Genomic DNA, 16,907 nt, shown 5'->3' with positions numbered 1-16,907 from the left:
AAAAACTGCACAGGATACTTTAGAATCTGGAGTAGCCATCCGTTAAATCTAGGCACTGTATAGACTTGGGGTTTATCCCAGATCATCTTGAGTTAAGGAATCTTTAATCTGAGACTTTTAGAGAAAAAAAAAAATCACACAACTTTTTTCCCCAGTAAAATCTATCTCTAAAAAATTACTGCCTTCCATGTTTGTAGTAGCTTGGCGGTGTGCTTTTTTCATTTTTTAATAGTAGTGTTTTTATGTTAAAGATGAATGTTAGCTGACTTTACTAACTGTACACTGATTCTTCCATCAAATGGTTTAAGTGAAATGTGTTAGCTTGCAGGCAAAGGGGAGTGGAGAATCCCAAGGCCTGGCTGTTCTATACCTTTGGTAAAAAAATTTGGTGCAAGTTCTTCTTCCTTTACATAACTGAGCAGGCTTTTCTCACCCATTCATGTTTTTCCCTGACTTTTGGCATTGAACATTGCTACCAGGATTGGACTCAGCACTTTCCAGTCACCCATATTTGGCTTCTTTCCTGTTCTCTCACTTCTGAGTTATGAAAGAGGCAGGCCTAACTGGTGAAGTTACATTCCTAAAGACCGATAGATAGTACTTTGTAAGTGTATGTTCTCTCCTATCAGTGGGTTTACTTTCACAGATCGAAAATAGAGATCAGGAGTTAGGACTGTTGCTTACAACGAGAAGTTTCTTTTTAAGGATGTGGTAGTGTTGGTACTGTCCATCAAATAGCTCTGGCGTCCATGTCTAGGGAATGTGTTAGAGTTGAACTTGCTTACCCCCTTGAAGTGGCATGGATTTTCCTTCTCAATTGTTTTTGGTGAGTGAAATGTACACAAAGATAATGTGTATCTTCTTTATGGTAAAAGCTTCTAGAGTGTCATTTCCCAATCTCTTTCCCTCTGTTGTGGTGACTATGGTACTCCTGATGGTGGCTAGTCTATCAGTTTAGAACCTAGAGCAATCTTCCAGGTGACCTACTTTTGATGTGTAGGGTGAGCAAGAAGTAAACCTTTGTTATTTCAGGTCACTGAGATTTTGGAATTATTACCAACTAGGTAGCTATATTGACTTGTACTGAGGAAATACAAGTGGAAATAACAAGTGAAACTTGTGGAAATAGCTAACGTATGCTTTCCTACTTTAAGTCTTCTTCTGCAGAGGAATCCATTCCTGCTTGGGAGTTTAACAGTTAAATTTCACTACCTCTTTATACAAATAATCCAACATATACCCATTGTTACATTATGGATTCAGGCAAATACGTTAGACCCCTGTCCTCAAAAGAGCTCATTTGTAAGTAGAGACAAAAACAGTAAAAATCATCACACAGAGTGTGGAGAAATAAGTACTGAGGAAGAAATAGGGCTGAAGGAAGAATGATGCAAGAAAGTATAGTCAGTTTTGGGCTCACATGCTGGAAGGGTGGAGTTTTCATTTACTGATATCAGGAATAGTGGGAGAATAACAGGTTTGTGGAAAAATAGAGCTCCGTTCTGGCCGTGTTCATTTTGAGTTGCCTAATGGATATCTAAGAGGAGATACTGAATAGGCAAGTAAGTTTGTTAGTCTGCAGTTCAGAAGAGAGATTGGGACTGGAGATGCCATCCATATGCTGATGATGTTCAGATTTTTATTTAAAGCAATGGGGCTTGTTAGAGATATAGGGAGTAAATGTAGACAGAAAAAAGAGGCCACATCTAACACCCTCGGTTATTCAGTGGTTAGAGGTAAGGATGATGAGAAGAGAAAAAAAATGGAGATGTCCCCCAAATTCTGAGAAGAAATGGTTTCTTATCTTTGAGGTAAGAAAAATCAAGGACAGTCTTGGAAAACCAAATGATAAATACTGTCATGACTGATGAAGACTAAGACTAGACTATTAGATTTGATACTGTGGAGGTTGTGGGTGACCTTGACAACAGTTTTTGGTGCAGTGGATTCAAGAGAAAGTAGAATAGGAATTGGACAGTGAGTATAATCAAAGTGATGCTGTTTCAAGGACTGTTATAAGGGAGAGCTGACTATTAGCACTATGGCTGGAAGGGCCCAAAGTATTAAGAGGGTTCTTGTTTTTAAGTAGACAGATATTAAATAGCATATTTTAAGTCATCAAAATAATGGAGTACAGAGAGCAAACTGATTGAAGAGAAAGGACAGTTGTAGGGGTGAAGTCCTTGAGTAGGTGAGAGGGAATGGGATCTAGGACATAAACGGACGTGTTGACTTCAGGGTAGATACGTGCGTGGATCGTTCATCTGCAGTGGGTTATATGGACCCAAATGCTGATATGTTGTTAAGTTGGTGGCAGGAGAAAGTACAAGTTCTCTTCCAATTATGTCTTTACTCTGTTAAAGAAGGACTTCTTCTGCTAATAATGAAGAGTGGGGAAGTGTTGGAAGTTTGAGGGGAAAGAAGTGATGGAAAGAAGAGCATGGGAATGAAGAGTCAAATAAGCAAACATGTTAGGATTGCCAGGCAGCACCAAGTGTCCTTTTGGTGTTGTCATAATTTAAGGTGAGCCGCAGTTATTAACATGGTTGTGTGTTTTTCCCTCATCTGTGTTGTGCTGCTTGGATGTCGGCACTGAAGGAGGGAGTGACTGAGGTGGGATGGGGGACAGCATTGCTGGAAAACAAGACTAAAGGACCTGAAGTGGAAGAATTATAGTGGAAGAATTATCTCAGAGCCTATTGAATTATCATGAATTAAGCTGGAGTAGTTAAAGCAAAAGAGACAGTGATGCAGAAGCCAAAATCCTTAGGGAATGGATAGGACTGAATGACCCAGATATCTGTAGTTGTAACAGGAGAGATATCATGTAGTTATTGTTTGGTAGCATGAAGAAATCATCCCTCCCCCCCCCAAAAAAAAAAAAAAAACCACAAACAAAACCAAAAACAACAGAGGGCATGAATTTCCAGATTAAAAGGACTCTCCAAGAAACCAATTAGTTATAAAAGTAGGTTTGTTAGTCTGGAGTTCAGAAGAGAGAAGCACTTTAATACAGCCTCACAGAGGCCAATTCACTCTTCCGGTGATGTTTGCTGGCTGATTGCCAATACTCACTCTCATTTGGTTTAACAGATCTATGGAAGTAATAATTGCTGTTGTGCAGATAGTCCTTGCCTTAAGAAAACTGAAAATGCAAAGCAAGACTATTATCTTGTATGTCTGAAAATGTAGTTTCACTCTCGAGTTTACTTGCTTGGATGCTAGCCCAGGAGCCCTGGTGTGGTGCTTATAGTAGAAAAAAAGGATTTGCCTAGTTAAGCTCTTCTGACCTTGTTTCTGACCCAGGGGTAGAAATCTAAGTTACCTGCTTTTTCACTTCTGCATGGGATGAACTAAGGACTCTTCCTTAGCAACTACCATGGCATAAATAGCACATAGTATCTTGACAATATTTCCTGCTCTGGGACTCTTCTCTGATGTTCTAACTTTTGGAGAGGGAGTAGTACATGAGATGCAGATGTGCTCAGTAGTTATATAGCTTAAATTAATAATGGTTTTGTCCTGAACTTTAAAAAAAAAAGAAAGAAAAAGCAGAGCTTGCAACTTGGGTGTTTTAAACTGTTATCTATGATTCTGAGCCCTAATTTGAGGAAAAGTCAGCTCATTTGGCACACTTTCTGTTTTCGCCGTATTATTTTGAAATTTAGATTTATAGATGAATGTGTTCTTGAAAACCCTTGGCCATCTTCCTCTAATGTTAACATCTTACATGTAACCATGGTACATTTACCAAAACTAAGAAATTAATATTGACTTAATAGTTTATTTAGTAAACTTTTGTTTACTTGGAGTTTAATAATCCAGACTTTATTTGGATTTCCCCAGGTTTTCTGCTAATGGTGTTTTTGTATACCAAGCTTCCATCAGGAATTCCACATGCATTTAGATTTGGTATGCTTTCAAAAATCAAAGAAGTGATGGAAAGTAATTGTACATGGTTTCTGAATGAAGACTTGTGAAACGGACTTTATAAAGAGCAGATTGTGTGAGGAAAATCTGGAGAGAAAGATGAAAATGGAAAATAAAATGTTGTTAAACTGGAATATAGTGAACAGACTTCCAAATAACATTTTCCACTTGTGGTGGGTAGCATTTTTTAAAGGTCTTGAATTTAGTTTGTAGAGTGTCTTATGTATCCCAATTCATAAAACAGGTGTGGACATGGATTGCAGTGGGGCACAAGTATTAACCATTTTAGATAAGTTCCTATAGTTAGGAACTATGTTTGGCAGCTGGTGAAAGATGCTTCACAATAATGACTTGGCTTTGGAGTTTCTTCTCTCTTGCAAACGATATCTACCTAGAGAAGCAGGCCAATTCTGGTGTAAAATCATTGGATAACCAAGACACTGCTATGAGAATAGTCACCTCTGTTCATGCTTTGCATTTCTGCTTCGCATTACCTGGCTTCATTTTCTTCCTTCTCCTTCCCCAAGGCAGAGAAGATGACTGTTGTAGCCCCAAGTCCACATTCTTCCTGTTTTGTGACCCTCGAGGCCATTTCTCTTCTCTCTCTAAAATAGGAGATCCCTGAGAAAGGACTCCTGTTGGCTTGCTCCTGGGTAAACCATGATTGGATGCTGTTGTTGAGAATAGGCACAAGGTATGTTACCAGGAAAGACAAATGGAAAGCATGTTGAGTACATTTCCAGTTGTTATCTGAAATTGGCATGATCCTAGTACTTGACAGTACAAATGCAGAAATCTTAAGTGAAACAATAGTCTATGAAAGCTAACAGTATGGTAAAACAACAGTACTGCTTCAAGCACAGGTAGAATTTGACCCAGAAATGCAAGAAATTAGGATTATGTATTAATGAAATTAAGACTAGTAGATGCCCCCAAAAAACTAAAGTTTGAACATTTGTTCCTGATTTAAACAAGTTAACTTAATAAGGTCTCAGCTTATATAAGCTATAGAAATAACCATCTACTGCCTTCATTATTGTAGTAGATGCTGAATTGGTCTCCCAGGTTCAGTTCTTCTCTACCTTTGATCAGTTTTCAATACAGCAAGTAGAGTGATCTTATTAAAATGTAGGTCAGCTCATATAAGTCATCCCTGCTCCCAAAAACAAAGTAAAGATTCAAATCATTCACCTTAGATTAGATTTTAACTAATCTGGTCTCTGCCCTTTGTTTCCTTTTATTTCCTACTGTTCGCTTCCTCATTTAGTCTGCTCCAGCCACAAATCTCAGAGACACTCTTGCATCAAGGCCTTTGCATTTGCTGCATAGCTTGCTCTCTTAGTCTTTCAGATCTTCATGGAAATCATTTTCTTGATGAAGCCTTTTCTGATCTCACAATCTCTTATCACTATATGACAAATGTGTTTGTTTATATTGTTTCTTCCCCTTCTGTATCCTTCCCACCCCCTTAAAATGTAAAATGTGAGTTCTAGGATCTTCATCCCAAAAGTTTTTGCCCTTTTGTTCATTGCTAGATCCCCAGTGCTCTGAATAAAAAGTTCAGAATGCATAGTAGGTACTCAATAAAAACTTGATATTAGTGAGTTGGAATAAAAGCTCACTAGATATTGAAAAGGAGGAGGTAAAACTGCTATGATTTCACTGCTTGGAAAACTTATGACAATAGATAAAACTATTAGAACTGATAAGAATTTAGCAAGTTGCTTGAAAAGTGTAGCAATTCAAGATGCCATTCAAAGTGGGAATAAAACTGGGCCTCCCTGGTGGTGCAAGGGGTTGAGACACAACCTATGAGGCTGTCCCCAGCCACTGCAGCATGAGTTTGAGCCCCAGCCAGGGAGCTACCCACGTGGCGCAGCAGACCTCTCCTGACTCGCCGGCTATTCCCCTAAGCAACGTATTTAAGTGGATCCGCTTGTTCTGCTACCCACTTTGTCCCTGGTGAATCCTCTCACCCCCTGCACCTCTGGGAACAAAACCGTAAAACAAAACTTATCTAGGAATCAACCTAATAAGGAATGTATGGGACCTATAGAAATAAAAATATGAAATTTGACAGAAGGATCTAACCAGGAAAGGAGTAGATGGATGGACACAGTGTTCCTGAGTAAGGGACTCAGTGTTGTCTAGATTCAGTAGGGTCACAATACAAATCCTCACAAAGAATTTTTGTGGAACTTGACAATCTGATTTTATACTTCATCTTAGAAAGCATTGGAAAGAAAGCCTTGGGATCTTTGAAACAATAATAAAAGGATTTTCTCTGTCGAGTATAAAAATAATCCATATACTGGAAAGTTTAATTGATAGCATACCTTAAAGCTCTAATTATATATTTTAAAGTGTGGTATTTCTTTTATTTTATTTTTTTATTTTTTTTAAAGATTTATTTATTTATACAAGCACTGGGTACAGTCAGAAGGGCGGGAGGGTGAGAGACTTCACCAGAGCCAGAGCGGGGAGCAGAGCAGGCAGGACTGAAGTACACTGCTGAGGGGAGCAGTGGGCGGCAGGAGAGGTCTGCGTGCCATGCGGGATCCTCCTCCAGTGGCCTCCAGTGGCCTGGGAGGACCCTCCTCCAGTGGCCGGGGAGCAGCCGGGGATCGAACCGGCGCTGCAGAGGCTGCGGGCAGCTTTGCAACCCAACGCTCAACCGTTGCGCCACCGGGGAGGCCCTGTGGTATTTCTTTTAAAAAAAAAAAATATTTATTCCTGCATACAAGAACCAGGGTACAGGCCAGAGGTGCGGGAGGGTGAAAGGATTCACTAGAGACAGAGCGGGGAACAGAACAGACAGACCGACCGAAATGCACTGCTGAGGGGAGCAGCGGGCGAGACAGGAGAGGTCTGCTACGCTGTGTGGGAATCTCACCGGCCGGCCAGATCGAACCTGTGCAGCAGAGGCTGTAAACAGCTTCACAGTGCTGTGCTCAACAGCCTGCGCTACCAGGGGAGGCCCTAAAGTATGCTATTTCTGTGAGAATAGAAAACTAGATCAAATAAAGATGAAATAATAGGATCCAACTGTCTGTGACAATTTAGTATGTGCTAAAAAGTGGCATTTCACATCAAAGGACTAAAGAATCAATATATGATCTTGGGAGAGTCATTTTTGGTTTTGGGGGAAGAATAAAGATCTAATTATGTATAACACACATATAATAAAAACAAAACATTGGTGTTATCTTAAGTAATAGCAAGCGGGGAAGACATAAAGCCCCTAGACACAGACAGATTTATTTCTATAACATTTTAAGATTTATGCATGAAAAACAAAGTCTAGAAATTTGAAGAAAACATTTGCAACATATGGCCAAAACACAACTTTTAAAATATAAAAGAGTATATAAATTATTCAGGAAAAAACCCCAAATGACGCAGTAGAATATGGCAAATAACATGAATATTCATGATAGAAAAGAGATATAAATGATTGGTAAACATTTGAGAACCTTCCTTGTGATTTGGGAAAATAAAAATTTGAACAATGACAATTCTAACAACTAGATTAACATTAGTTGAAGAGTGATATGTAGTTCAGAAAGTTGGGTGATAGATATTTTGGTATATTGGTGAATGTTTTAAGGAAACAATTTGGCAAGTTATGTCAAAATTTAAAATATAAGGACCTCTTAACCTGGCAGTGCTACTTTTAATTCTCTCCCTTACAAAAACTTTTGTACTTGTGCAAAGGTGGATGTGTATACTTGCTCATTAAAGCATTGTTTGCATTAGTAAGCAAAAAATATGTAAATCCTGAATGTTCGATCATAGTAGTTGGTAAAATAAAAACAAAAGAATACTGTACCGCAGTTGAATATGAGATTTAGTTCTATATACTAACTTGGAAAGATCTTAAGGTATAATGTTAAATGAAAAAAAGCCTGTGGCTAAGTAGTTATGTCTCTCATGAGTATGGTTTTGTATAAAAACAGTCATACCTTCCCCCAAAAAAACCTACCCATGCTGTATATTACTGAGAGATTCATATCAAATTGTTCACAGCATTTTTCTGTGATGAGGTGCATTGGATTGGTATGAGAATTCACTTTGTAAAATAGTCAAAGCACAAAGCATAAAGAATATAAGCAGAGTCAGTTTTTTTCATTTCCAGAGAACCAAAATAATGAAATACCAATAAACATGATATTATACCTGACTGTGTATAATAATTACCATTAATTGTTATAAAAGCAATGAACAGTGAATTAACTATTCCATATAAAATGGAAGATCAGAGAACATTGTTTAGAATTCAGAAATATTAAGTATGTTGCTGACGTGTCAAGAATTCAGTGAGGGGGCCTCCCTGGTGGTGCAGCAGTTGAGCACTGGGTTGCGAAGCTGCCCACAGCCTCTGCAGCGCCAATTCGATCCCCAGCCGCTCCCAAGCCACCGGAGGAGGGTCCCACACGGCACGTGGACCTCTCCTGCCGCCCGCTGCTCCCCTCAGCAGTGTGCTTCGGTTCTTCTGCCTGCTCTGCTCTCCGCTCTGGCTCTGGTGAATTCTCTCACCCTTCCGCGCTTCTGACTGTACCCAGTGCTTGTATAAATAAATAAATCTTTAAAAAAAAAAAAAAGAAGAAGAAATGAATGATACTAAAAAAAAAAAATTCAGGGAGGAGTAACAATCAGAAAAAGCTGAAGGGTCAGGTTCTGGAAGTGTTAATCTTTACTAAGCCTTGTGATCTTGAGTAAACTACTCATGTTTGGGTTTTTGTTTTTTTTTTAAGATTTATTTATTTATTTTATACAAGGATTGGGGTACAGGCTAGAAGCTCGGGAGGGTGAGAGAGAGAATTCACCAGAGCCAGAGTGGGAGAGCAGAACAGGCAGACAGACCAAAGACACAGCTGAGGGAAGCAGTGGGCGAGGCAGGAGAGGTCTGCTGCACCATGTGGGGTTCTCTCTGGCCATGGGGGGTGGGGGGTGGGGGGAGTGAAGGTGGGAATTGAACCAACGCTGCAGAGGCTGTGGACAGCTTCGCAGTGCGGCACTCAACCGCTGCGCCACCAGGGAGGCCCTTTGGGTCTTGATTTCTTCACCTTGTCATCTGTCTCGTCTAGATCCTGAGTCTGAATCCAAAGAAAGTCAGAAATAAAATATAATTTAGAGCAGCATAGTTGATGTAAACATTTGTGTTATTGGATCTGCCAAGCCTGAAGGAGGAACTTTGTGAAGTCATGGGTGACCACAGGCCACCCACACAGGAGGTGCCAGCCATGCTTCAGGAAGCTAGAAGGCAGTGCTGTTGCTAGGCTTGAAGTATATTTTTAAAGTGTATTAAAAAAAAAAATGAATGGATAGGCAACAGACTCATAGTGGTGCTTTCTTGGGATGATGCTTAATGAAGACAAGTTTTATATGTAATACTCCATTTTTCATCAACAAAGGAAAATTAATATTTTGTACACATAATTCAAGAAAGCACTAATAGAGAAAAGCAAATATGCCGCAACATGAATGCGGCTCATTCTGGATCTTGGGAGTACGGGCAGGTGATTGTGGTTTTCTTTATACTTACCAGGGTTATTTTTTAAAAGTTTTTTTTTAAATAGTTTTTTAATAGGTAAATATTTCAGCAAGTGACAAGTTTAATGGTTTAGTAACAAATAATAGGCCATTGCTGGTTAAAAATTAAATTTGGGAAGCAAGAAAATGTACAAAGCAAAAAAGAATTGAATTTAGTTCTACCCATTTGACATGAAAGTAAGAGATACTGTTTAGGGTAATGGTTCATTCTGAGAAGGGGGAAGTCTACTTTTTATATGCTTCCACTGTATTTGGCCAGTGTACTTGTGGAAAAGAAGCTCTTTTTGTTCTTGTTTTCAGTATTGTCTGGGCTCCCCTCAGCAGTAGAGGGGGGGCTTGTTTGTTTCGTGGTCACATGACCTATTCATGCTTTTTGTCACTGGCTGGTTATAAGTTTGAAAACCAAAGAGCTCTTGGTAACGTTGGCAGTCGGTCAGCCACTGTGCAAAGGGGTGGGAAGTGGGCCGAAGGACTAACTTGCTGAAATAGCTCTAGTGCAGAGAGTAATTGCAAGATCAGCCTTCCATTAAACGTGAAAAAGTAGGCAGGACACCTATTTCTCAGGGAAAGAAGTTTTCTGTCTTTGCTCTTGGTCTGTTCTGCATCTTCTAAAACCCTGAGTTATTTCATATGTCTCCCTTACCCTTAGTCTCAGAAATTTTATGAAAATGTTCAGACAGTACAGAAAAAAAGAAAATGAATACTCATGATACCTACCACTTAGATTCTTAACATTTTAAAACATTTTGTATATGTGCATTATTTTTTTCTTTTTCTTGTGCTTCTTTTCTGTTAAATCTTTTTCAAGATGCATATATCATGTCACTGCACTAAGTACTGCTTTGTGCATCTGTTTAAAAAACATTCTCCTACATAACCTCAATAACATTATCTCAAGAAAATTAACAGTAATTCTCTACTATCATCAAATACCCAGCCCAGTTTCACATATTTCCAGATGACAAGGATGTTATTTGGCCTGCTTTTTTTTTTTTAAATCCAAGTAAAGGTTCATACTTTGCATTTTGTTTTTATTAATCTTTAACTTTAGAAGAGTTCTCTTTCCTTTTTTTTTTAATTTGACATTGACTTTTTTAACTTAAAATTTTTAAAATTGTGTTAAAATACACATAACAAAATTTGCCATCTTAATCATTTTTAAGTGTATTTAGTGGTATTAAGTATATTCACATTCTTGTGCTACAACCACTATTACCCATATACAAAACTTTCATCTTACAAATGTGAAACTCTGTACCAATTCAGCACTAATTTCCCACTCCATCCTGCCTCTAGCAACCACTACTCTGTGTCTATGAATTTAACTATGCTAGGTATGTCATAATTTGTGCTTTTGTAACTTGTTTCACTTACTATAGTGTCTGCAAGGGTCACTCATGTTGAAACATTTTAGAAATTTCTTCCATTTTAAAGCCGAATGATATTCCATTGCATGTATATACTACATTTCAGTTATATATTCATCTATCCCACTTGAGTTGCTTCTACCTTTTGACTACTGTGAATAATGCTGCTATGCACAGGGTATACAAATATCTCTTCCAAGTCCCTGCTTTCCATTCCTTTGGGTATGTACTCAGAAGTAGAATTTCTGGATCATGTGGTAATTCTATTTTTAATTTTTTGAGGAGCTATCACAGTATTTCTCAAAGTGACTGCACTATTTTACATTCCCACCAGCAGTATTATGGGGTTCCAGTTTCTCCCCATCCTTGCTAATGCTTGTTATTTTGTTGTTAGGAACCATCCTAATTTCTGTGGGAGCAGTAGTATCATTGTGGTTTTGATTTGCATTTCTCTAATGATTAGTGAACATCTTTGCATGTGTTTATTGCCCATTTGTGTCTCTTCTTTGAAGGAATGTCTGTTCAATCTATTCCATAAATATATGGTTTTGTGATTTTTTTTCTTCTTTAATCTGTTGATGTGATGGATTACATTGATTGATTTACCAATAATGAATCAGCCGTGCATCCCAGGGATAAGCCCTTCTTGATCAATGTGTGTAATTCTTTTTATATGTTGCTGAATTCTATTTGCTAATATTAGGGGATTTTATATACATTTTTTTTCTGGGTATTCATCTGTAGGGATTTTAGGGGTAGGCACTGTCTTTGTTTTAGTATTAGGTGGAAATCTGTGAACATCTTGAAGGAAATTAGTGATAATAACCACTAAAATCGTGGAGCAGTTGGCTTGGAGCATGGGAACATCAGAAAGAATGGCAGGGAGGAGTGAGAGGGAGAATCCAGGGGGCGGAGATTGTATTGTTTCGCTGGATGATGTAGGTCAGTGTCCTGGAGCTTACTCAGTGACGGTGGGTATGAAGTCTGATTGTTATGGATGGAACAGTTCGTGTAGTTGGATTGTGGAGAATCTCAGTTAATAATGATGTGGTATGGCTGGGGATATGTTGATTATAGGGAAATCATTAAATATTGGAGAATTAAGGAATGAGTAGTGGCGGCAAATCCTATACATGTTGCTGATAAGGGAATAGGTAGAAGGATCCATCTTAAGTAGGAAACTGAGCCCCTCTCTCTGGAACTGCTGGGTTGGAGCAAGGGTTGGTATGGACAGAATGGAGTTCCTTAGAAGTGATATTAATATCTGGGAGTACCTCTTCTCACATTTTGTTTGGGAGAAGGGGGATAATTTTAAGGCCTAAGGAATAACAGATCTGCACAGAACTGAAAGTCCCCTCTGCTGAAACTCTACGCGGGTAGTTGTGATAAAAAACCGGAACTTTCCTAGGTTCCTAGACCAATTATTATTGTTTATCTGTTTGGTATTTTGTTTTTGTTTTTGACAGGTTTTTTCGGACCACAGGGCATAAATAAGTGTGAAAACTCTGATAATCCTCAAAAATGAGAAGTCATTATAGGTCTTTGGAGCATCTGCTGAGTCCCGGGCCTGTGCAGCATGGCCAAGAAAGGGCTTTGGCTCCTTCTGCTTTTGAGCGAGAGAACCATTGACCATCTAGTTTGTAATCAGCAGTTCATGTTCAGTCTTCAGACCAGTTGTGCATAATCACTTCTGGAAAGTAGAAGAGAAAGAAACTTTTCCCTGTTTTATAGTTCTGGCACCAAGCCTAGTCAAGATCAGTTTCCTGTCCTAACAATCACTCCTTCTCCTTATGCCTTCTTATTCTGGTACTCAGGGAGTATTTTCTGTTCTTGTTACAGCTGTAGCCGACTCCGCCATGTTCAGAGTATCCTGACCCAGAGCAGCAAGTCTCGGCCTGATGGGATTCTCTGCATCCTAGGTCAGTGCTTTTAAAAAGGTGGGACTGAGGGCTGGGGCAACTTGGCATCTGTTCACAGAAAGATTATATGGTGTCACTGTGAGATAAGCTGTGAATTAGTGTCTTTCTCCCAGCTCTTATTCCCCTGAAATCTCTTGCTGTTTTAATGAGGTCGGGAAAGGTGTGAGGAAGACAGGGATCCCCTGTGCAGAACAGGCACCTGGTACGTGTTATCTCACTGCTCCTCACAGAGACCTGACAATGGAGAAGCGTTATCCCTTATTTACAGAGGAAACAGACTCTAGGAGATACAGCAGACTTGCTTCAGATCATAGGGTGGCAAGAATGGTACATTTCTTTTTTAATATTTTTGTGAAAATATATCACATAATTTTAAAAATTGGGCACTACATTATTAATAATGAATAGAGCTTCCTGAGCATTCCAGATACCCAGTCCCGCTCCCTAGAGGTAACATTGTCAACTCTCTTTCTTTTTATTGAGAAACAAAAATGGGAACATGTTTTTGTTTAATTTTTTTGAATATATTATGCATAATGCTTTAACCTAATTTAAAAAAATTTTGACAGTTTATCTTGGCTTTTAATTACCAGATTGATCTCCTTTCCCTCATTTTTATTTATATCCATAATATAGAGTCTGAGAAATGGAATTGTTAGTCAGATGGTTTGGTTTGTCCGTCAACACCAATTTTTTTCTTAGAAGCAAATTGCTACCAATTTCTTTGTCCTTTCTCAGATATTCTGTGCACAGTTTTTTCACTTAACAATATTTGCATTTAAACTTAGATGTTATACAGAGTGGTTAAAAGCACGGACTCTGGAAATGGGTTTGAATCCTGGTTTCACTCACTTCACCTAGAGATTAATAAGTCTCCGTAGAGATATACTCTGACTGGAATTCCAGTCAGAGATTTCAGACACCTAAACAAAACTGACTAGATCCTCTCTTTAGATGCAGCCATCAGGAGGGTGGAGGCTCTCTTTGCTATGAATGTAACCTATGGAAAAAAATACCTATCACATATATTACTATTTCTGATAAGCCCCAACCTAGTGAAAATAGGCACCATAAAATTGATGAGGTGAACAACTTAAATATAGAATGCTAATGGTTTCTAAAAGAATCCACTTTGTAGGATATCATGAGACCAGAATATATGCATTTTTTTTTTTTTTAACAAAAGCACAAAAGTAGAAATTGATGTGTTTGGACTTGGGTATGAAAATGGAGGTAAAAGCTTAAACCTCTAGGACAAAGAGTTTTATGTGAAAGGGAAGCAAAAAATCAGTGAAAGACTCATGTATTTTTAAACAGCTCCTGAAGTTTAGTAAATTATATTCTTCCAGGTGATTAGAATTGCCATAGCATCTCACTGTTCACTGGATAATTGGTATAATCCAGCCTTCTAAACTCCTAGAGTACCCCTCTGAGCAACTCTGACTCAACAGACCTCCACATTAGAAATCTTCGATGGGCAGTCAGAGGCCCCTCTGCTCTGAATGACCACTATTTTCACTGGTCTGAGTGCCTATTGGCAGTCCTGTTTTCCAGGCTCCAGCCATATTTTCATTTTTGTGACTCCTCCTGCCTATACCCTTCCTCTTTGCATCATACAGACAGCTACCACTTGTCCTTGACATGTCCCTCTTGCCCAAAGCCATACCTCTGGGCCTTCACAGATACCCCAGAGCCAAGCAGATAAATTCCTGTGGCATTGAGAGGTGGTAGTGAAGGCATTATTGTTTAGTTTTTTTTTTTTTTCTTTGTCTCTGACCCAGCCCCATAGACTGTAAACTTCGTGAGGACCTTTGTGGGCATGTTTACCACACACTCCAGCAACCAATACAGTGCTGGACCTTGGGCTAGATAAATATTTGAAGTGATGAATGTTTGTGGTTCCATTTACTTCTCCTCTTCTCCACTTCTTTGGGTTCTTTATAACCCATCTTAATCTGTCTTTATTTGATCCCACATGTTTTGGTAAAGGTCTTTTTGAGAAGTTAATATTTTTCTGACCCTATTCCTATTCCAACTAGAAGTACACCAGCCCCTTTGCCAGCCGTAACAGGACTTGGACCATTTTGTCTGGTTCCTTCTATCTTCAAGAATTGCTTTTGAGGAATTAATAGCTACAATAATCTCTGCTATTTGACTCTCAACTATATGGATCTTGAATCCAAGTAAGGACACTTGATACTTAGACCTACTTCTTTCACAGAGAGGTGCTTAACTTGGTTTCTGGCACAAAACTGGCATGAGCTGCTGCCTTTAACTTAACCATCATAGTTTTGCTGAGTGGGGCAAATTATTGGGGCTCGTATGTTCTGTAGTGTAGTAGAGCTAATTTGCACTGCCTTTGCCTTGCAGGAATCGATAGCAGGTACAATGAAGGCTGCAGGGAATTGGCGAATTATCTTCTGTTTGGCTTGTACAATCAGAATACCAGTGATTTTGAGAAAACGGGATTTTCTGAAGAAGTTCTAGATGGTAAGTATATATTGGTAAACTGTGAGGTGGGTAGGTGATTTATTTCTTTGTGTCCTTATTTCATGGTTTTTTTCTGGAAAAATATGAGCAGATTTGCAATAACCTCAAGTCCAAGAAATATTTTGCTTCTTTATTAGTGAAAAATAATGTTTCTTCCTTGTGGCTATATTGAGTGATGTGCTCCTGTTCGGTTGCTGAGTGATAAGAGACAAGTGACAAATAATTTTCAGAATATGTTTACTGTGTAAATCAGCTTTAGGAAAAAAGTAAACATCATTGTTTGGCTGTATTTCTTCTTGGCAAAGAACTGGTTTTATCTGAATTGCCCACTGCTTCTATGTGCTGGGAGGTTCAGATTATGTGCTGCTGTTCTGTGAAAGCACTTTCACTTGCAAGTCAAGGATGAGCCTGCAGGCTTCTCCTACAAGGAAGACTTCTTGTGGATCTTCAGTTCAGAAATAAAGGCCCTTTGTCCTGCTTTGTCTTTGGGGATTGTTTTCTGTGTGACTTTCATTCATGACGATGCCCATGACTACAATGCAGGCTTTCTGCTTACATTCCCCTTTTCTCAGCTCTAAGACACTCAGCCTGTGTTGATGCTGCTGTGGGCTAATGCCCAGGAGCTAGCTCTGCTATCACATACTTAGGACCGTGACTTGTCTGCCAGACGGGTTCGGAGTCACAGGAATAGACAAAGCAAACTAAACAAGAAACAGACAGCTCTTGTAAAGCAGCTAGGGGATCCATGAAAGCAAACATTTTATGTTAAAATAATCTTTCTGTGGGCCTAGTGCAGTGGTTCCCAAGTGCGGACAGTTTCATCTCTCGGGACGTTGGCAGTATCTGAAGACATTTTTAGTTGTCACAACTGAGCAGGGGAGAAGTAGCCAGGGATGCTACTAAATACAATGCACAGGTTAGCCTCTGTAACAGAATTATCTGTTCTAAGCTGTCTGTAGTGATGAGGGTAAGTGTGTGTGTGGTCTGTTGTATGTGAAAATTCTTCAGTGGTGAAGCCCTTAGCAATATCAATCCTTACACATTGATTAAAGATTTCCTTTCTTGGGAAGTACAGAAATAGCGGACTGAAATTATTCCTTCTGTTAAATTTCTTTGAATTCAAATTTGACTTCAGATTTAATTTGAAAAATGCTTCCTTACCCTCCCTGTATGGCATCTATTAGTTTGGAAAAAATGCATCTTGGCAGCTCATTTAGAGAGCTCTAAAGAGACAGATTCTCATACTAGTCACATGTTTCACTGAAGGCAAATTTGCTAAGCACATTACAGTGCTTGCTGAAATTAAGGAAAGAGTTCAGATCTTCAAAGGTGTGGTTTTTTGGTCTTTATCTGTCACCATACACAATGGAGCTTATGAAATGAGCAATTTCTTCCAAATTAATGAATTCATTTTTAACTCCAAGTAGTTTGAAAGCTAAGATTGCTATATTTTTATTTCTATACTTCACCCTCTAAAATACATGAGAACAGACCACCATGATTTATTTTATTTTATTTTATTATTTTTTAAAGATTTATTATTTATTTATACAAGCACTGGGTACAGTCAGAAGCGCGGGAGGGTGAGAGAATTCACCAGAGCAGGGAGCAGAGCAGGCAGAAGGACCGAAGTACACTGCTGAGGGGA

The 16,907-nt window shown here is 38.9% G+C and overlaps 1 protein-coding gene across 4 annotated transcripts in view; it reads left to right on the top strand.

Annotated features, from left to right (window-relative positions):
- The first annotated feature begins 260 nt into the window (after window positions 1-260).
- The window catches only part of DNAAF9 (dynein axonemal assembly factor 9), a 101,445-nt gene continuing 84,798 nt past the window's right edge, over window positions 261-16,907 (top strand). The window contains exons 1-3 of one of the 4 annotated variants that reach the window (XM_054697502.1): window positions 261-2,523; window positions 12,690-12,769; window positions 15,140-15,259. In XM_054697502.1, the coding sequence (XP_054553477.1) occupies window positions 2,441-2,523; window positions 12,690-12,769; window positions 15,140-15,259 (283 nt within the window). In that variant the 5' untranslated portion in view covers window positions 261-2,440. Of the gene's footprint in view, window positions 2,524-3,806; window positions 4,104-12,689; window positions 12,770-15,139; window positions 15,260-16,907 lie in introns of those variants that run through there. The other 3 variants (XM_037498244.2, XM_037498232.2, XM_037498252.2) reach the window with 3 other exon arrangements.

This window comes from Talpa occidentalis, unplaced genomic scaffold (genome assembly GCF_014898055.3).
Source record: "Talpa occidentalis isolate TD23 unplaced genomic scaffold, MPIMG_talOcc4v2.1 talOcc4.10, whole genome shotgun sequence".
NCBI classification, from domain to species: Eukaryota; Metazoa; Chordata; class Mammalia; order Eulipotyphla; family Talpidae; genus Talpa; species Talpa occidentalis.
This window is presented reverse-complemented; position numbering and strand designations above follow the sequence as displayed.